General features: G+C 41.0%; 1 protein-coding gene across 1 annotated transcript; it reads right to left on the minus strand.

Moving 5' to 3' along the window:
* Positions 1-536: 536 nt before the first annotated feature.
* On the minus strand, positions 537-19,878 carry syt9a (synaptotagmin IXa). The gene is made up of 7 exons (XM_062386863.1): positions 19,672-19,878; positions 13,074-13,569; positions 12,006-12,561; positions 5,544-5,664; positions 5,276-5,447; positions 4,912-5,041; positions 537-1,816 (listed from the first exon to the last, which is right to left on the minus strand). Exons 1-7 carry the CDS (start codon positions 19,817-19,819, stop codon positions 1,748-1,750), a joined length of 1,692 nt encoding a protein of 563 aa, XP_062242847.1. The 5' UTR covers positions 19,820-19,878; the 3' UTR covers positions 537-1,747.
* Positions 19,879-22,608: the final 2,730 nt, after the last annotated feature.

Below are 22,608 nucleotides of genomic sequence, written 5' to 3' on the forward strand. Positions count from 1 at the left end.
CTCTTTGTTAGTGTAACAATACAAAAGTGATAGTAAAATGGGAAATCGTGTTCTGATGTTCACAAGTTTCACCACAGTATGTAACTGTGATAACTTGATATGGAAGCAGAACATATTTATTTACTTGGCTTTAATGATTTTATGAAAGGGGAATATGGAAATGGTGACAGTATTTTAATTTTTTTCCTACTCGCTGTTTTCACAATATAATTTAAAGTGTTTATGTTTATTGGAGCCTTTGAATTCCCAATTAGAACTGCATACACTATATCATAGGTAGCCTTGAGGTTATAGGTGTGTCTATAATAATGAATGAGAGACATTTTACTGCAGCTCGTAAATTTTATTTCAACTTCCACTCACACATGATGCAAAAGAAACATCAGCCAGAAAGAGAGCTTAGTGTGGTGACAAACGCTGGCTGTAAGTCAGTTAAGTAAATCAAATGAGAAAGGAAAAAGGAAAAAAGGAAAATTTATAACCAAATCTATAACCAAAAAGGAAAATTTCAGTTGCCATCATGCGATGGCAACTGAAATTGTCCAAATGGAAGAAAAATAGAGGGGGAAGTTCCAGGTGAGGAGGTTCCCACTCATCCAATAAGTCCAGCAAATGTCTGAATGCAAAAGGATTCAAAAGGATACATGCAAAAAAGCAGCTTTAGCTCACACTGTGCACTCGTCCACGGTTTACTGAAGGGTCATTCTCAATCCCACAGTTTGACTGCAACACATTTGACTGCTTCTAATCCTGTGGACACTTGAAGATAAATGGATTGCTCACCTCAAGGAGAACCACAGTGAATGTATCCAGTTGTAAAGTTTAGTTTAGTTTAGTTTTTTAACTGGTCAAAAACTACTTTATACTAAGTTTGTAATTGGCAGAGGTTCACGTCAGAGCTGTGCCTGCAGGCATTCATTATCTACTCACAGTCCAATTCAGTGTTTTGTCTGAAACCTCTGATACGCAACCTTTTCTAACTTTTTCCATTTAAATCTCCATATTTTATTGTTTCACAGGTTTTCTAGTTGTTGCCTGTGTATAATCCATAGACTGTAAACCAAAATATGAATAGGAAAATCATTGTGCAATTAAATTGTATCGCACACGAAAAAAGGGAGAGGGCAAAGATCCACATTTGAGTTTTTTTTTAATGGAATAATATTTATTGATAACAATTAACATATTTTTCTTACAGATACTTTGTCTAGAAATCGAGGTTCACTGCACATCAACTGACAGAACAACACGCTGTATTCCCAAAAGATAAAACAGAAACAAACAACTGAGGAAGAAATATCCCATCAAACCGTGACCTCATGCACCAGTTCACCACCAAATTAAAAAAGAATCAGTATGGCAGTTCAACTGGTTGTAAGTACAATGTGCAAAATACAGACTCACCTCATTGAAACAGGTAACAAGTGACAAGACTATGTTTAAAAAAAAGAACAGTAACTACTGTACCCAGGAATAGCAGATGCTTAAAATGTCTGCATGTGCGTCTTGTTTTTCTTATTGAACATCATAGAAAAGAAAACATCCATCTTTGCGTTCATTCAACATGCAACTGATCCGACTGAACAGAGCTCGAGACGGTCTCTCCCTCGTCTCCATAGAAGTTTGTGGACGACTGCATCCTTCTTTCAGGAGCGTGTGTGTGCAGCGCACAGCGGCACCACCGTCCAAAGGTTCAGCCGAGGCACCGGGTTGATTTCGTGCTCTCAGGTTGAGTTGTTATTCAAGGCTATGGAGAGGGAGGCGTCCTCAGAGAGTTACATGATCCTCCCTGGCTACTTCCTGTGGTCCCCTGGTACTGCAGAAAAAAAAACAATCCACAATACCAAGAGCTTTACCATGCAGGGAAATACAGGGTTCATATATCACACATGTTATATTCAGAGATGTGCAGTCCCATCAAATAAAGCTCATAACATCTCATCAGCAAAGTGATGAATTGGGAAATTAAAGAAACGGTGAATCCCTCCCAAATCATTTCTGATCTTTGTGAAGTTAATTTATTTATGTATTCTCTCAGTTTTATTGGAATAGACTGCGCCACTGTGGCTGTTTTGTTTGCTGATTCCAAACAAGGGGATGAAGGCTTTTTTTAGGACAAAGTGGCTTACCTGGCAAACAAATCTGTGAACAGATCTGCTCTTTGAAAACTATCAAACTGCAGCTCTCTGCAGTTTGGGAAGAGGTGTGAGGATCAAAAAAGAACAACTTTGACTGAAATAACTTGGAAGGAAGTAAATAATAGATGTAATTTCTTGAGGCACCAATGAAGATTTTAAAGTGCTACTCATCCAAATAACCCCAAAGAAACATAACAAGCTACATTTTCAGTTTTCTCCCTACATCAATGTGTCTAAATACATTTTTTTTGAAGTGCACACTCACACAATGAAGAGCTGTTTCAGGCTGAGTGCACAGATCAGAGACAAAATCCTTCAACTCTTCTGCAGACTTCCTCCTTTCTGCTGTTCATATCTTGTCTATGTTTGTGTAGCTCTTTCCCTAATCCACACTCAGTTCTCTGCAAATCACAAAAAATCTAAAGTCTCTCCAACGGTAGATTTTTGAATAATTGTGTTTATTTTATTTGCCACATTAAAAATGTTCACTAGAGAGCTCAGATGGTTTCGAACCTGGACCCACGTGTAGATGTCTGAATCACATCAGAGCGTTGTCTACTTTGTCTCCCTCGCTGGTTTCCCACTGCACTATCCAAAAAAAGTAGGCAGATAAAGAATATAAACACTCATGAAGACAAGAATAGAACTCTTTAGAATTAACCAAGATAAGTATGACTAAAAACTGGCCTTTTTAGATTTAAACACAAATGTGTTGACACTAGGTACTGCGCATCTAGCGTTTTACGGTGTGCCGACTTCAAGCTGTCATAGTCATTATCTTGTATTGCATAGAGTGACAAAGTCAGTGTTAGTCTGGAAGCAGGCGTTTACAAAATACAGGCTTTTCTTCTTTGAAACCAATAATCAATATACTTTTTTGACATCAATGTTTGTTTCACAATAGTCCTCTAACCTGAAGGACTTATTATTATATCTTAAACTACAGTGTTTCCCTGCATCTATAACCAAGTTGTTTTATGTGCTAAAGTTTGCAGATAATGACTACTTGTAACCGTGACAACACAGGTCCATTGCACCTGTCATCACGGTACTGGTTTAGACCCCCGCACCTCTGGGTCACATCAGAGGGTTGGGACTTTGGCAGAAGATTTGTGCCCACAATCAGACCGAGATATGTTCCTTCAGTGAAACAGCATCAGCCTCTGTGGACTTTTGTTTTGGAGGGAACCAATATTATCTCAATGGAGAAATCAGACGCACAGTGTTTCGGAAAGTCTCAGGCTGACGTATCCCCGTCAATAAACCTCCCAGCAAATAGAAGATATAGATTCTTTTCTACTTCGATCTTAAGAGAAGCTTGCAGACAAATTCCCATTGCTGCTGAGCGAAAATCTTTTCACAGCAAGACTGTAAGAGCACTCTACTGTATCGGTGAATACTAATGAAGCCACTCTGCTGGACTGGGCAGCGGTTGGGCTTTGTCACTTATTCCTTTACAGTTTCTCTTCCATCAATCCATCTTTATATTGTAAAATCTTATTTTTCTTGCACATCTTGTTTGACAGAGTTGATTTGCCTCTTGTAATTTCCTCTTGCTCTATATCCACAACCTGGCTATAAAAGCTAAAATGATACACAATTAGAATTGCACTTCACTTTTGTCCTGACTGATAATGTTCATTTCATTGTACTTTGAAGTGACTGGGATTTTGCAGATGTCAAAATTAATTTCCTGACCATGTTCCCTGAAAATTATTTATCATAATAATAATAATTAGTTATCGAACAAAACAAATGTTCATGCTGATTCCTTATGAATGGACTAAACACCAGCCACAACGTTAAATCCTCAGACATGGCAAGTGAGCAACACTGATGATCTTGTCACAGTGGCGCCTGTCACCAGTAAGTCACTGAAGTTAATGTGATGGAAGAGAGAGATTTTGACAGGGGCCAAATTGTGATGGTTGAACAACTGGGTCAGATCTCTGAAACATTGGGGTCTTGTGGGTTGTTTTCTATTATGCAGTGGTGAGGACCTATCAAACTGGTCTAATATAGGATAACCAGGGAACTGTCAACAGGGTCCTTGGTTACCAATACTTATGGATGAATGTTGGGAATAAAGGGAGAACCCATGTGTTCCGATCCCACAGAATAACTGTAGCACAAATATCTCTAAAGCTTGCTGGCTTTGATAGAAGGTTCTCGAGGCTGCGTCACAGCTTGCTGTGTTGACGCAGACCACTCGGAGTGCCTATGATGACCTCTGTCCTTGGCAGAACTGCCCACGACGTGCCTATGAGTGTCAGTACTGGACCATGAGAGATGGAAGAAGGCGGGTTGGTCGGATGAATCATGCTTTATTTAAATCATGCAAACGGCCGGGTGTGTGTGATTTATTGACCCTGAGGAGGAAATGGCAGCAAGATGCATTATGGGAATAAGGCAACCTGGTGGAGGTGCCATGATGCTCGGGGCAATGTTACTTTCAATCATACCATCTATATTACTTAAATATGAATGCATACCATGTACCCCCATCCCGGTATTCCCTAGTTGACCCTTACAGTATAGTTATAGTCACTCTGCCATGCTGCAAAAATTGCTCAGGAATGGTTGAAGGAATATGTTAAAGGTGAGGATCCAGCATCTGATCGAGGGATGGAGGCCCCACCTCACAACTTACAGGATCTGTACGACCACAGGTCACCATCAGAGGCCTTGTGAAGCCTGTGCCTTTCTGAGTTGTGGCTGTGTTGCAGAAACACATGTGACCCCCCCCCCCCCCATCACAGTAATGACAACTCACCTCGACTAGAGGATGCCAGTGGGCAACAGGTTTCCGTGGATATGTGAGCATCTCACCCCAGTGGTCTCGACCGAGGCTGTCTGCATCGTTACCAACTCGACACACTCCAATCACCTCATTATGGCCCACGCTGGAGGAGCAGGAGAGAGAGAGAGGGGGAAGAAATGTGATCACGACCAAGCTGCATTCCAAAAATAATGCTGCATTACATCCTGAGTGAAGGAAAAATTTAGATGAAGCTCTCAAACAATTAGCGTGATAGTAATATCGGTCAAATCATTTCATTGCGCTTTGAAAGTATTTTATCTTTTTTTTTCTTTTTTTATGCAAAACTGACATGAATGAATATTTAAAGGTTCCTTACCGGTCATAGTCCATCACTGCAATCAGGAGGCTGATCTGCTCTATGTTTTCTGGAGGAACATCAAAGACGATAGCCTCATTGTACACTGGATTCAAAGTGTTCCTCTTCGTCGACGTCTTCCTCTTCTTCAGTCGACGACCATCACACATTAAAGAAACCTTCACGTACGGGTCTGTGAAAGTGAGAGAAACAGAATGGGAAGTCATTAATTTCCATTCAGGATTCCAGTGACAGCCTGTAGCTGTAGACAGTATCAGATTTTAATTACCAGATGCACCGGTGATATCCATGGCCTTAAGATTTCGAGCCTTTATCATGGTAATAGTCAATCTGCCTGCAGTTGGCAGGTAACAGAGTGAAAACATCAGATCCCCGAGGTCCACGTTATCCTGAAAGACAACACAAAACACATTACCTCTAGCGTAAGATTTATGTTCATGGTGTTTTACTTTTTTTTGTCATGTATGTTCCTGTTACATGGATAAAAACAACATGATAGGCACCTTTAATAAGACAGCCTTTATTTCTGCTGCACATCAGCCGAAGGTGAAGGATAATGCCATGGCCCTTTGACACTTGGTTACAGAGCTGAAATGTGTTTCAGTAAAGGAATACTCTCCTCTGTCACATGGCTCAAATAAAAGCCTCCCACAATTCACCCAACAGGGAGACTTCTGTTCAACTGAAGGAAAGCCAGGAGCTGACTTGTCACTTGCTCTTAAAATAGCTTCACTGAAGAAGTGAGAACCAGGAAAACACACAATCGTGTCGGGTGAACAGCTCGTGCAGTAGAATCTCTGATCTACCGAGCTACTCCTCCACTGTCTTTCCCTGATTTACACACTTCTTTTATCTCTATTACCATTTGTCTAGATTGCTGAGCATGAATGTAGTCCTCTGTAATATGACACTTGTTTTTAACTGTGATCTCTATCTGTGAATGGGCCAGTGTGAGTGTGAGAGAAAGCAGAGGATTGAGAGATGTGGAGATATTAACAGAGCAGAAAAAGGGATGTCTCTTGACTTGGCTCTTCAGTGAAAATCAGAGGCAAGTATTCAGCAAGGCTGTGGTGTAAGGCGTTGGAGTTTGCATGATAGATTACCGACAACCTCTTTGAGAATGCACTTAACGTCACAGAAGGAACCCACGGGCTTATCACGCTGCATTGTCCGCGGTCTTTGTGCACACTGGAGATATAGGTGGATAAAAAGAGATAAGTGCTATGGTGCATGTGCTCCAGAATCCCTCTCAGGCAACAAATGTATTTTATTACCTCCTGGTCGAACGTTCTGATGCACTCTACTATAATCAGCTGAATCCCATATTTCACAAGTGACACAGAATGTATGAACATGTGTTCTAGCACACTACAATGCAAAACCATCAATCAGAGATAACAACAAAAAACTATACAACAGCAAGCCACATGTAATACATTATATTTCTTTTGTCTGCATTTCCATTGCTTCAAAATCATAACAAATAACAGAGGCTCTCCCGTCAACTTACAATCTGCTTCTACCGCAGAGGAAAACAAGCCAAATCTGGCAGTGAAACAACCCATATGGTCCATCTCACCAGAAATCATCACTAAATGATAGGCATGGCTTTTCTACCCACTAAGTGAATGAGTCTGTACAGTGAATGTGACAAATGGGTTCTGCTGAAAGTTGAGAGTTTAAACAAATATATCCACCTTTTTGTCATTATCTATATTTCCCTGAACTGTCTTTGTTGGAGCACTGATAGAACACCTATCTTATCTGATCCTCTCATCAACAAAAACCTATTAACTGGATTGCTACTTGGTAGAGCTCATACCTCCACCGCGGCCCAACAGGCCCCTCAAATTAAATCAAGCTGCACTAAAGATGCACATACTGACAGATATCTGTCCACTAAATATGCCAGATTTTTTTCATCAAGATCCATCAATCAGTGAAAAACACTTGATCTTACAATGTTGAAGAAAGCAAATATAATTAATATTTCTGCATCCTTAATCTTGTGTTCAAACCGGCCAACTAGCTAGAACATTCAGTTCCTGTCACGCACATATTAGGTAAATTACACAAGTACTGACAAGATGTTCAGGCACATTTTAAAACGTAATCTCTTTTGGTTTACATCTTTGCCAAAGTTCTTATTAAACAATGTTGGTTTTGTTAATTGTTTATACTGCAAAGTACAAGTTTAGTATATTCTTGTGTTTTGCACAGGCTCCTCCCGCTAACAAACTATGCATGAAATACTGTATGCATGAACTTGTTCTTGTTCGACCAATCCACTGGCCAAGGCACTGACTGTAGACAATCATGCACACTGACTGGATCAAGCACTGATCCATGTGTCTATAAACGTGTTAAGATGGTGTTAAGATGGTGAACTTTGCCTCTGAGCTTTCACTCAAGATAGAAAATGCTTACAGAGTGAGAACAGTTCTACAAGAACAGATAGAACGCTGATGCTCCTCAGACTGCTTGAGTCCCACTCGTGCAGCATTCCACATTGTAATTCAATATATATATACAGTAGTACAGTATACTCTTACGTCAACAAAAATGAATGTAATAGAGCATTTTTTTCTGGGTGTGGATGTTACTTTTATCTCTCCCTTTCCTCTCCATCAACCCCACATTCAAGTGAATATACTTACAAATATTTATCTTGAATAAACTATTCAATGCCTTGTTCTTTTATGTTCTCAAAACCCAGTGAGAGTGTGAATGTGGGGCACAGCTGCTGACTTTGTTGATGCCAAGTGGGGTTGTGTTTTCCAAAAATATGACTTGCACTGTGAAAAGGGACGAGCTTGGCCTGATTGGCCAAGAAGTCAGTCTGGTAGATTTTATAAAGGCGGCTTGAGGGATCTATGTAACTCCCCTTTGATTTCACCATTTACAGGTTACAAGAAGAAGGCACGTATAGCAGAGAAAGCGTGAGAGAGACTGAGACAGACTTGCAGAGAGCAGAAGGGTTCTGGCTGCCAGTATTTTTAGAAGCCATGAGTAGGACGATTTTTTATGGTCTCTGGCTACTGTATGTGTTGCTTTGTGCTTTACACAATGAAGTGGCTGACAAGTTGATATCTGCTGCAATCAGTAACCCGAAGAATATACAGATAGGCACTATTTTCTACAGTGAAGTTATACACATCTGAAAAAAAAACTCAAGTGCACTCAGTAAAGCCCCAACCTTTGCCAAAACTCTAAATATGCTGGAAGTACTTTGATTTATTCCCTTGGATATTGAAGAAAATACTCAAAAATGCAATATCTCACAATGTTAACGAAAGTGAAAGTGTCCATACCACCTCCATCCATCATGTTTCACATAAAGCTGCTCTTAAAGCAATAGATGGCAAACAACACACAGCGGCAGAAACATAAAAACATAATGGGGGAGGTAAATAAATCAGGTGTCTAAGTTCCAAAGAAAAGAGGTCAATATCACTAAGAGAGGAAAAATGGTTTCTTATGAGTGTATGGGCGGATTCATGAAGTTCAATCCAGAAGAATCACCAGCATGCACAGTTGTGGTAGTGGCTATCACTGTTGCCTCACAGCGTAAAAGTTCCAACCTGTTGACCAACTGGGTCGATGCCATTTCTGTGTGTGGAGTTTGCATGTTCCCCTCGTGCATGCAGGGGTTTCCTCCCACAGTCTGAAGGCAGCTGAGGTCAGGTTACATGGTAAATTGCCAATAGGTGCGAATGTGAATGTGAATGGTTTTTCTCTGTGTGTCAACAGTGTGAGAGGCTGGTGACCTGATTGATGTGTAGAGGCCTCTCACCCAATGTCGGCTGGAGTCGCCGTGAGCACCCACAACCCTCACAAGACAAGCAGCCTAGCTGATGGATGGATGGACGGATGGACAGATGGACAAATGGACGGATGGACAGATGGACAGATGGACGGATGGACGGATGGCTGGACATTTGCATGCAAGCTTTGAAGTACTTGAACATATTTCAATATCAGTGATGGATATGACAAAATAACATAATTTCAACCAGTGTACACAATAAGAGTAGCATGGCCAACTTCGTCTACAACCTTCCTCCCTGATGCTTAGAGAAAGCACTTACGTTGGCAATACATGTGTATGATTATAAAATTACCAATTTAACTAAAAAGGATTTTAATCCTCAAAAGAAAAATTCCAACACTGGCAAAGGCTGTCATTCCCAATAGCTTTCTGGCATTGCCAAGCCCCCCTAAAGATAAACTGTTTCAACTTGGCTCTCTGGTTCTTTATAACTGGCACTTTGACGGACTAGTCCCATATCTCTTTGCTTCGTTTCAGGCTACTTCCATTATATGACGCTGCCTTGCAGCTTCCTTCTATCGCTTTCCAAAGATATTATTGTTTCCGGGATTGTGTTTGTTACCTTCTCGCAGGTGGGCAGAGAAATTAATTAAATATAAGGCAGAGTAGCCCTCTGTAGTCTGTACTATATTTTTTTAGTCAGGTACAACTCTATAGCTCGGTAATTTTGCATGATACAATTTATCAGTGAACAACTACATGTTATATAGCAGTTAAGCTGACCCTATAGTGTAGTTTCCACATAACGTTACATTGGCTTGTGACACAATTAAATCAAGGAGCAAAATCTATTTAGTCTCAAAACCCTACAGATTTTCAAGTGCCAGATTAGATTTGAGATTTGAGGTTTGGTGAACATAATTGAATTGTAATACATATGATCACGAAACTGGATAACACCAACTCTAGTTTCAAAATCCTACATTAAATACAAAAGCACGATTCAAAATATCAGGCGGTGCAGAACTCAACAGCACCCATGATCAAAAACCTCCAGTCGTATAATCAGAAAGTGATTGATAACCATATTCACATTCTGAATCAGGTCGATGTTTCGCACCATGCAACCTTTAATTTTCTCCTTTTTTCAGGAGAAACTGAGCATGGTGTTGATTACATTTTACGTACAGGTGATAAATATGTCGCCTTTCACATGTTTTTCTGCTTTTATAAAACTGGAGCACCCTCTGGCAGTTATAACAACATGCATTCACAAAGGTGATTACCAAAGGAGCAGTCATTCACAAGGTAAGCATGACTGACCATGAAAAGGATTATGTGATGCAGAAAAACACATCATTTTCAAGGCTGTTTTTCAAGGTGTTTCTCGGCTAAATTACATTCATAATATTACTGTACTGGTTTTAATTAGCCTGGGTTGGCAGGTGGGGGCACACAGAAGCAGGTTACTATGGTACAAAGCTCATTAAATTGGAAAGGCTGCTGTGTTAGTCATTTACATACGCTGCACATGCAACATTGTAAAAATCGTGTTGCTGAGAATTCTGAAGGCTGCAGCATTGAAAGAAAAATAGTTGAGCAGTCAGACACTAACCCCACATGCTAGTAAAAAGTATTGAGAAGAGTAATTATAATCCAAGCTGACCACTGGGAACAATCATCACAGTTTACAGACCAGCTGACCGTGGCTGCTGGGGACGTTTTAGTTGCCACGTTTCCACCAAGTCCAAGCAATAACTTTTATGAGAAAGTTTTTACCACAGCTATGAAAAACTGAGCCCATTTATAAATATATATATATGAAAATTTTACCCATTTACTCAAATGAAGCTTCAACCATGTTGTAAAAGAAAATGTATTTTCCTTTAAACAGCTCTGCTTCATTGATCCTGCCTCAACGATCTTCCTGGGATGACATCAAATGTTTGGGAGTGATCAATAGCACGGAGTCTTATTAATGCTACTCAAGCATGCCATGAAGAACAGGATCAATTACACATTGTATCTGGTTAACTCATGCATCCCTCATGCATGCCTATCAATGAAAGCAATCACTGGAAGTATACACTCATAAATATTTACATACATTGAACGAACTGACAACCGAAGGAGTTCTAACCTGTTTGGACAATTGAAGAAAATGAAAGCGCTGGTTAAGCATATGGCAGCAATGATGTCTGTAATCGTGGAAACTGTATATATTTTTATTCTGAAATCAACGATTTTGGTTAGACTGATTCTCTCTCTCTCTCTATCTCTCTCTCTCTCTCTCTCTCTCTCTCTCTCTCTCTCTCTCTCTCTCTCTCTCTCTCTCTCTCTCTCTCTCACGCACACACAGGCATAAGTGCTTTAAATCCTATTGACCTTAGGATGTCTCACTCTGGATTTCATTAACAGATGTTTGTAAAAGACAATTTGTGACAGATGCAGTAAATGTGAAATGAAAGTGTTTCACTGTCCTACACCTGAGTTTGTATCACGTATCCTCAGAATGTGTGTCACAAAAGAAAGGACTTTTAAATATTATATATGATTACAGCTGTGTGAGAGGTATTGTCTGCAGTGGCTGGTCTGGTACTGAGCAGACACTTCATCCGTCAGTACTAGACTCTATCTCACAACAGAGAGACACAGAGCACAGTCATCAAGAGAAATCCTCTTTATCAAAGCGAGACCTGTTCACCTCACCTACCAACTCATCTTCCTCTTGTTTGTTCGGAGCCCACAGCTCAGAGTATTTGAAAAGCAGAGACATTTTCTATCTTATACTTAGAGCGTCAATGTGAGACTCACATGTGGACCAGACATGAGGCTCTCAGGAGAGTCGCAGCAAATTTCTCAGATGTGATAAAACACTTCTTGCCATTTGTGATAATATTTCATTATTTCCCTAAATATAACATAGCAAACTTATCGTTATGAACTGAAGTGCTGACTCACCGTAGAGACATACTGGATTTCCCGGCAGAGTTTTGTCTCCCGCGGGAAATCGGCCAGATCCAGGAAGTTGTCCACAACCACTTGGCCAATAATGTCATGGCGAGAAAAGCGGTCAAAGTCATAGACACTGAAGTGCAGCTTGCGTGTAGGAAGCTCAGAGTACGCCACGGGAAACAGGAAGACCTCGTCAAACACAGGGTTCAGCGTCTTGCGGTGCACCTTGGTCTGGTGTTTGGTCATACGATCGGGCAGCAGATAGATCTTAACGTAAGGATCAGATGTACCGGAGAAGTCCTTGGCTGGCAGGTCGTCTGCTTTGTGGATCTTAACTATTAGCTGCTCCTGGTCACAGTCAAATCTGAGGATGAAGCTGAGGCGTCCACAGCCTCCTCCTCTGCAATTTACTTCATCTCCCTCAAGGGAGCGCTGTTTGTAGAGCTCGGGTTTGAGACGGCCGAGGCCCAGTCCCATTCCAGTGAGGGAGTCCTGCCTTTGGAACTGGGCCACGTTGAAGTCCGGGTTAGACAAGTTCATATGTCTACGAATCGTCCCTTGTCTGTGGGCAAAGGTAATCCACAAGACACGTCATTATACAGCAAAATATATAATCAGAAAGAACATATCAAGATATTCATGTCCGGATTGGACAATTTCTGCACCTTTATAGTTTACACCGAATTAGGAGCTGCTGTCACCGACACATGTATGTAGCCAGGCAGAGGGATAAATATTATAATAAATAAATAATTAATCAGTAACTGATCTGCAAATTATCCTTGTTTTGTTACTTTTCTAAACTGAGTGTTTAAAAGGCTTCACTTTTAATGTACCACCATGTAATGCCATAACCACAACCTTCCCATACAGGTAAACGTGCTGTAGTTTTCATACTGGGCTACTGCTGTAAAACGAACCTCAGCATATCAATGTTTTGGCAATAATTTGAGTACTGGTCAGTTCAAACACAAATTAATATTAGACTTGACGGAAGGAAGTATTAAGTAATAACTATTATAAGCTTTGCAGTAATTTTGCCTTGGCCAAGGAAATCAGAAATCTTCAACTGACCCGATTTCAGCCATTGTGCGACCAGATGGTGGAGGTTCAGTGGTCTGTCTCTGCACGCGAGGGTTAGTGTGGACCCCGTTTTCCCGACTTTTAGTCTGGGCGTCCAGTGGGATGTCTGGGGACGTGAAACTGATCTTCATAGCTGCCTCAGGCGTGGCCAGGACCACGGGTGGCGGGGACACCGGAGTGACCGGAGCCTCCACCGACACAACAGATGCCACAGGAGTGGGCTCCCTGGCGATGGAGCATTGTGAGGATTCACGGCGGCCGTGCGGCGGTGGGTCCACGGCTGTGTAAACTGGCTGTCTGGGTGCATGCTGTGAGGGCAGAAGGCTCATGGTTGGGTGGAGGTGCCCATAGGACTCCTTGGTGGTGGGTGAGAGTACACGCTCTCTCCATGGTATCCAGCAGAGCTTCCAGGAGACGAAGAGAGAGACTCCGAACAGGGCCAAGCCACAGGCAGTCACCACCAGCGACAGCAGACTCACTGATATATCTGAGAAGGTGTAAAGAGACACAGGCAATAAGGATCTGACAGTGGATTCACTTTGATTCTGTTTTGGTTGCAGAGCTAGGATTTGACCCCATTTACCATCTTACTCCACTTTTAAACGTTTATAGTTTGAAAACTCTTCTAAAATATTGAATCAAAGTGTTATTTCAGTAACACTCTGGGGCATGTGGTGTCTTTGGCTGGTTTGTCATTCAGCTGTGGTGTCACATTAGAGGAATGTGTTGGAACAAATCACTTCTTTGGACCTTCTAACAAAAAAACGTGTTTTATTATATAGCTGGGACAGTAGCTTTCTTTCTCTTCTCTCCTTTTCTCTTCTATTGTTACAGAAAAATCCCTCGGAAGATTAATTAGGATTAACTACAATTATTTAATTATCCTCCAGCCTCATATCTGTCCCCCAAGTGGAGAGGGCCCCACGCTGTATTTTCAGTCCTTTTGCAGATAACAGCAGAGTAATAGTTTGTTAAGAGAAAAACAGCATTCAATTCAGGCTCATACACACACTGTGCAATATTGTAAAAGCTGCTGAGTTGTTGTTTTATTCACTACAATTGAAAACGTTTGGAATAATTTGGAGAGAGGGCATCTCATTAGAATAAAACAAGGCTACAAAATATTGTGTAAGTCTATGGTTGCAACAATATTACTGTATAAATGAATGACCACAAAGTGAGTGGCTTTCAGTAGAGTGCACCTCCATCCAAGGCCCCATTTAAATTCAATCAAGCTGAGCCAAATTACACACGCTCAAAGAATTCAGTCCCCTAAACATGTTGATTTCCCCCCCCCCCCCAAGTTCCTTGAATTATTCTTGTAAATTAGTGAAAGTGTCAAAATAAATATATATAAACACGTGAAATTTAACAGGCTCTTCTCTGGCCAATTACCCAGCCCTTCACCAAATTTCAAAGAATTAGTTCTGTAGTTTTTGGGTTATCCTGCAAACAGACAGACACACAGAAAAACAGCAATGAAACATAACCTTATAGGGGAAGTAAAAATCATAAACTAATCAGCATCAGCACTCATAGTTAGAAGTCAGCTTATTTTATTTAACTAGAAGCAAAGCTAAATAGTCGTCCCGCTCTCCATTCTGTTAAGAGTCAATTTTAGTTTCACAGCTTTGCTCTTTCTCTTCTGCTGTAGAAGTTCAAACACAAATCACAGACCAGTGAACTGAAAGTGGCAGATAAGGGTCGAGTAAAATGAAGGTTGACATAAATTGACCATCTCGTGGACCCTAAGCTCAAACTCCGTATAGCTAAATCAGATTACCACGTTCCAGTAACAGTAAAAAAAAGTAAAAATGCTAGGTTAACTTTTATGCACAACATAAATTGAAGTCAAGGCACCTGTGGGCAAGAGCAGCAGCAGTGTCTTCAGTGGGAGCATAAACTTTTTACAGGAGTATCACACCGCGAGCCTGAGACTGTCAAGAAAGAGTTCATGGTTTTGAAAACACGACGGTGGATATTCCTGAGGTGCGTTGGTTTACACCGGCGCAGGGTGTGCGAGTCACCGTGGAGAGGCAGGAGAGGTGTGGTGCAACAGAGTCACCGAGGGCTGTCTGAATCACCTCGGCTCTCCAGAAGTGGGTGGAAGGAGAAATCAGAGAACCTGCTGCAACACGGCAGCACTGAGGTCCAAACTGGGACTCCATGCAATAAAAACATACGTTTTGTAAAAAAAAGAATAAAAAAATGTAACCAGTCAAAAGATTTTCTTTCTTTGCTTTTTTTCTCTTGCCTTTGCACTGTAGTCATTGTCAACACACAAGAACTGTTCGGAGGAAAGTAGAGTCACAATTTCACACATTTAACGTCGGTGAAGTAACGTGTGTTTGAGGTCAGCTCGAGGTGCAACTCCCTCTCATACATCCTGTGAATACACTGAGATAAAAATCCATTCAACAGACATCCAATTAGATTTATTCAGGATTTAGAAGATGTGCTGTATAAAATTGACCACTAGTTTGACACCAGTCACAAACATATGAAGAAGCATATAACAAACTAAAAGAGATGTATACAGCTGGGGTCCCTGAGATCCAAAAAAATATGTTTTGAGCAATTGTCGTATCAGGCTGATGAAATAATTTAAAAGTATGTTTCATCAGCCTGAGATAAGATCAAGTGTAAATGTTTGCCCCCAAATAAATTAATGTACTGTATATTCAACAGGTATGTGTGTATATTCTAATGCCTTTTCACACCAGCTGATAAACTGTATCAGTAAAGGCTTGATTTGATTAGCTGCAGGTCACATTGTTAAGGATTGAAAACATTTGTAAGTTTCTCTCACATGGTGTAATTATGTAATTACCGCTAAGCCGTACCTTTACATAAATCCACTGGATGGAGAAACAATTGCTTTGCTGTTAGCAGATAATGATAATAAGGTATAATCATTATAAATATGGACCAGCCCATGTGGTAGTCATAGTGATCTAAGGGCACAAGTCTTGATATTCATCACTAATTCAGTAAATGACATGTTATCAGAGCTGCTGATGTATCATCAGAGTCAAACCTTGCATCCAGCATGATGCTGTTTTCAAGTCGATCTCAATAATGATGATTATAGTAATAATAATCAGATGCATATATATTGACAGCATTACTGGTCCCCTCTGAACTGGCTGTTAACTGACTGCTAACCTTTCATTATCGGAGCTGATGAGGAAGAAACAGTCGCCATTCTGTGCATAAATGCATTAAATTAGTATGATAAAGCGTTTTAGTGTTAAATATTTGGGGACAAATTTTGTTCTAAAAATAAATTTGGAAAGGAGCCCCTTGTTCTGTCAAACTCAGATAATTAAAACATCGCAGTCAGACTTTTTTTTATGAAATCACATCATTGACTTTTCATAAAAAGGTTGCTTCTTGTGTTATATACTGATGCTTTTAATGAGGCAACAAGAACATGCTGAACATGGTTTTACTATAATGGTAATCTGCATGTGCCGGAGTGAACTGTTGCCCAGCAACAACTGTTGTAGGAGAAGCTGGTTTGAAGGTGGGAGGACAGACATTGTAGGTGAAGATTATCTTGTCTTATTTGTAGAAAACCATGTCCACTGATGTTTTATACATGTTAATCTACCGAACCACCTCTTTAATTATTTCATTAGCTGTTGATTCAGTATATTTTCAGCTACAAGCCTCTGCTTAATGTTCTGTGTCTAATACTGAGCTGATTAACTTCCATCCATGCTGCTGCACTGTTTACTTTGATTTGTTGTTTTGAAATATCTTCTGAGGTAAAACAAGTCCAGTCTCCTGCACTGTGTGGTTTTAACAGCATCGGCTTTATCCTCCTGACTGTGGCATTTTGTGGCATTACCTCATCCTCTGCAAGGGGCAGTGATATTGAGTTATCCAGTTTATGTGCTGACAGTGCAACATGCTATTAGATGCCTCTAGGATTAAAACAAATAGCAAAATAAAAGTAATTAGTGTATAATTAGTGCAATTACTTAATAATCATAATGGGTAACATTATGCCATTTCGTTTTTTGACACGGTAATAATTGCTCTTTGATTAGAAAAGAAAAGAATGTTGATATGGTTCAAAGAAGAATTTCTCATAATGAACATCAAAATAATATTCCTTAAATACACATTTCCTGATGAACTTCTTTCTTTTTGTTTGAGCTTTTAAGCCTGTTGTGCATCTTTGTTGTGACAGGTCGACTTAATGAAGAGCTTTGACTATTACGCGAGGCAATCAGTGGCTCGTGAAACAGCAGCAGTAGCCGATATTATGTATTTGGACTGTGTGTATTACTGCAGCAATAACACATTTGTAAGGATGGTGTACATAATAACAGTTTGATACTGCAGTCTAAATGTTGCATGATTTTACTTGGCAATGCACAGGATTGCTTTGTGACAGATTAATAGTATTTAGATTGTTACATATAGACAATATTATCATCATGTGCTGTGGAGCTTTATGATTTCATTTTAAGTAATACCATATTATCCTTAAATCATTTTTTATTGCATATTATTTGCGATATTAGTGTTGTTTCTGTTTTCGGTCTTTGGTGATGCCTCATTTGAATTATATGACAGACACAGGATTTCTCACGAAGAGAAATCTTAAAAGATAAAAATGTTCTTGAGAACTAAGAAACTAACACATCTCAGAACTTCTCATGTAACCATGAATCATTTTGAACTGAATTGCATCAAGCGACACATCATATATAAAACTTTAACATTTTGAAATATTTACTAAGTAATGCTGTAAAACTTAACTATTTGATTTGGCTTAGATGTGTATATGCATTTTAGTTTAAGGTTAATAATACAGCAGCTTATCACACCACTATTTTTTTCAATACGTGGTAAGGGTAAGGTAACCCAACCGCCAAATTCAGCAGTACTGGCTAATTCTAGACAGACTGTGTGTTTGTGTGTCTGTGTGGGTGTGTGGGTGTGTGTGTGTTGGGGGGGGGGGGGGGTTGCTGTCAAGAGAGCGACCACAGTAACTCCAACAAACTCTCCTTTCTGCTCTGAGATTCTGTGATAACCAGAGTATGTGTGATTTGGGAGAATAATCTGGAGAGACTGAGGGCTGCGTCATGGAGAGGATAGACATCTGGAAGGATCCAGAGACTGCATCAGTACAAAGAGGCTGGACCACATGTAGTGTACAGGACCGTCAAAGGATCTGTAGTGTAGGAGGCAAGTAAAGTGCTGAAAAAGCTAAACATGGAACTACCTACGTACTGAGAGGTTGTTATTCCTCTTAAATAGAACTTGTGTAAACTGTGAGTACAATTAATATCAATACAAGTTACAGGACAGGGGGGGGGGGGGGGGGGGTAGAGTGGGTTGTCCACTACCCATAGAGTCTGCAGTTCGATCGCTGTGGGCAACATACTGAACACCAAACTGCCCCTGACAGCTGTGCCGGCAGTATATGGTTGATCTATGAGAGATAACGCATCCAGCACCCAGTTATACAGCTATAAGTGGGTGGGAACAATGGGAAACAATTAGATTTCCTCTGTCCACAAGCAATATAATCAATTTTGTCATCGCTAATCAGTCATCTGTCATCCAGATTCTAGGTCTGGCCAAGACATAATCCAGCAAATAATTGGTCAGCTGATATATATAACCTTATAGGCGAGCCATCCCAGCAGCTATAACCTCACTACAGCACTGTAACAATTCCACTTTTGAAACTGATAGAGTGCAATGGAAATAACAAGACAGGGTCGGCCTATGTGATGAATGGGGGAGGGGGGGGGGAGAGAGCTGTGAGATTAGGGAACAGAGGGGGGAAGAGGATTGATGGGAAAGGAGTGGAAATTCAAAAAAAGGGCTTTCATGGGGTGAATACTGATTATCAGTAGTAAAGCAAACTAATGGGAGTTGTGAGAAAGAGGGAATCGTTCAGGAATGTGGAGTAGTGCAGCTACTGTGCTTTCTCAAATGCTCACATACACACACACACACAAACAACTACACACCCAACAGTGGCCACATCTCTTCCTCAGACTGAATGTGCAAAGGTCTTCTTTATGCATATAGCAAATGTTTAGAGCAGCAGCTTGTGCAGGCTGTACTGCGTATAGTGAGATGAAGAATTAAATCTAGGGTAAACTTCAAAGGCAGTAGGATACAGTAAGTGTGCCACCATAGTGATACCGGCACAAGCTGAACTCATAAGGAATTATAAAACAATAATTTTATATGATGTATCATTATGTGACTATACCATATCATTGCATTTACATGTTGTTAAGAATGAATTTAAGATGTTTAGACCCATGAAGATTATGGATGCAATACTATAATTGGCTATGAGATTTAAAATGTTAGACGCCCAAAAAGGCTTTTCTTAGGTGAATTGATATAAATGAATTTGATGATTAGGTAGCTAATCAAATGTAAAATAAAAAACCGCGTGTGAGTGTGAAAACGCTCAAATCGACACCTCCTCTCCACATATTGGATTTTTGACGCAGAATGTTCAATGAAAAAAAAGTCACATGCCCGTTCACTTAATTTAGTCCAATACGGCCATCTGCCAGAATCACGCGCTCGTGACCATGCCCCTCACCTGAATCCGTGTAGCGTGGCCGGGCGAGGTCTCGGAAATAGTAGATAAAATTCAGGCAGTTCTCGTTCTGCACTTCCCCCTTCGAGCAAAGATCTGAAAGGAGTTCAAGCGCCTTTTGACAAATCTCGTCATCTTTGTCTCCAGGCATTTCCCACCAGCATCCTTATAAACGGAGGGTCTCTTTAGGCACCACCACACCACTCCACTCCAGTCACCTACACTCCACGCTGCTTAGCGAGTTACCAGAGGGGCACGCCTACCCGCACGATGGAATCGTCGTGTGCTACAAAGAGCAAAAAAAAATCCCACTAGTCCAAGTTATCCAGAGGGCAGGTGCTCCTCCTCGCCTGTGGACACATGAGGAGTTTTACGCATCATTCAGTGGACGGTCCTCTCGCGCTGCTGCTCCGGATCAGAGCCACCGGTTGAATCCACGCTCCGCCACTGCGGCGCCGTGCGCTGTCCGAGGTGCTGAAATGTGTGCGCGCCTCAGAGACACGAGGCTGCTTCTGCTGCTTCTGTCGCGTAATGTCTTCACGGCTTCAAGCGGCAACAAGTTCTTTCTGATGAATGGAGAAAGAACTGTATCTGATGGCAGCACTACCTGTAGCCGGCGAACACTCCTCTGCCAAGGCGAATCTGGTGTGGTTTTACGTGCTTGCAAGTGGCCAATCAGAGGATGGCATGGTGTTCTCCCCTTGTTTGAATCAAGGATTTTTTTTTTTAAATACAACAAGGGTTATATCACAAAAGACCCTTGTGTATTCTTATCTTGCATTTGTGAATTTTGTATAAATGAACTATTAGTGGCACATCCAGTTAAACCAGTGTTACCCTCCAATGGTCTTTTTGTCGGCGAGCTCTTCGGGTCTTGCCAAGACAGCCGCATCTATGGACTCATCTGCAGTGACACCAATGATTTGTGTTGCCATTCACAATTATAAATTAGAAATACGTGCACGCACACACAGGGAGGGTGTTTGTTTGTCTTCCTGTCTTTATTTATCTATTGTTGGTAATCGTTTCTGTAGTGCTCAGGGCATAATTATAATCAACACCACCTCCATATTTTTCTCATGGGACAATCAATTTCAATACTTTAGAGTCCGCCTTGTTTTGCTGCCATTCTTTCTATAAAGTAGTCTTTCCAAAGGCCCCACAGTCAATTTCACAATCACTGAGTTCATATCAATGATTGACACAGCCAGTATTTACGTCAAAGACACTCTGTGGGGATGAATACCATTACTCTTGAGTGGAAAAAGTAATAGCCTGAGTATGGTTTCACGCTATCTGTGACCAGTGTCATACAAAGACACCTGCTGTAGGCTTCACTATGTAACTGAGAAATAATCTGTGATGTAATGGGGGAAGTAGAGAAGCCCTTAATGAGGTTACTGGGGAAATATCAGTTCAAAGAAGAAGCCAAAAGAGGAAACGGAGTAACAAAGCCCCCCTTTTTTAATCAATATAACAGCTTCACATTTATCGGCGATTTCCAAAGGGACACACAGACCATAGGTGCTAAAAGAAAGAGATTAGGAAGATGAAAATAGCGACAGATAAATGGGCTTGCTATGTTCTGGGTGAGTTTCATGCTCATTCCAACAAGAACAAAGAGGCCAGCATTCCTCTCCCATCCGAGATAAACACAATTTCTAATGAGCTCTGCCCTGTGTGCTTTTATCTTGCTGCTCCTCTGTCTTGCAAACGGTGTGCTGCAGCTGCTCTCCTGCTATGTGATAATAAGAAACTATCAGTTACCTGAACGACTCTATCTCCACACAGGGGACGAACATGTGATCGTTAGCATGTGATTAATATGAGCAGTCATGGATGTAGCAGTTTGTGAGCCCAGAGATTAGATGATGGTAACTGTAATGGTGGCTGTGTGTGTGTGTGTGTGTGTGTGTGTGTGTGTGTGTGTGTGTGTGCGTGTGTGTGTGTGTGTGTGTGTGTGTGTGTGTGCGCATTCCATTAAAAAATTGTTCACTTAGCAGTAAGTCAGCTTTCTTGGTGTCCATGGCAACTACCAAAGACAGAAGTCACACTTCACCTTTTTCTTCTCCTCAACTCTCATTCTTTCAGCCTTTCTCTTCCACTATCAACTCTTCAGCACTCTTCAGCATTCTTCAGCATTCTTCAGCAAAGTTCTACAACTTTTAACTCTGTACGCTTTTGTGATGAGGACGATGATTCACATGAGATGAAGTAAAATCAAGATGATAATTTAAATATTTTCATCGAACACTACATATCCAATTCCTAGTGTGCTCCAGATTGAAAGAGTTTCTTTTTACTACGTCAACAAGCCACTCAATCAATCAGCCATAGTTAATCTATCAATACATCTCATCTGCTTGGCAGAACAAGTCTGTGGTTTCCTGCACTGAGAGTTTATTGAAAGAACAGCCCTTTCTGGGGATAGGAAATAAATGCAAAGCCATCATCCAGTAATCATTCAACCTGTTAGCATCACAGGCACTTGCAATCCCTCCTGAGTTTCAAAATAAACTGTTTGAGTTTTATCGGTGTAAGGGTGATCACATGGAAAGTCATGTGACAGAATGACATCACCTTGAGATCAAATAGCTGATCCTTGACAAGAGCAGTGTGGTTGCACTGGGACTTTATTTCCATATCACTTGTTGTAAGCAACAAATGATGGAGTCCTGGTCCACTTCTGCCAGTACGGACAGGAAAAGTGTTTCAAAGGCTGCAGCGAGTTCAGGACAAAGGCTGAGAACAAGGCCAGCTGTTCCAAGGGAGGGGGGGGGGGGGGGTTCTTAGTGACTGGCTGCTTCAGTGAGTTTGCTGTTTTCAAATGGGACTGGTTTGGACCCCTGAGACTGGGGACTCAATATACAAAACACAAAAACAACAAGAAAGAGCCCCTGAGACTACTGTGTAAGAGAGGCAGATTGGATTAAACTAGAC

This window comes from Platichthys flesus, chromosome 1 (genome assembly GCF_949316205.1).
Source record: "Platichthys flesus chromosome 1, fPlaFle2.1, whole genome shotgun sequence".
NCBI classification, from domain to species: Eukaryota; Metazoa; Chordata; class Actinopteri; order Pleuronectiformes; family Pleuronectidae; genus Platichthys; species Platichthys flesus.

Coding starts and splice junctions, on each gene's coding strand:
- syt9a (XM_062386863.1), bottom strand. CDS start 19,819: ATGCCTGGAGACAAAGATGACGAGATTTGTCAAAAGGCGCTTGAACTC. Junction 12,562..13,073: donor CGCACAATGGCTGAAATCGG/GTCAGTTGAAGA, acceptor CTTTGCCCACAG/ACAAGGGACGATTCGTAGAC. Junction 1,817..4,911: donor ACTGGCATCCTCTAGTCGAG/GTGAGTTGTCAT, acceptor TTTTTTCTGCAG/TACCAGGGGACCACAGGAAG.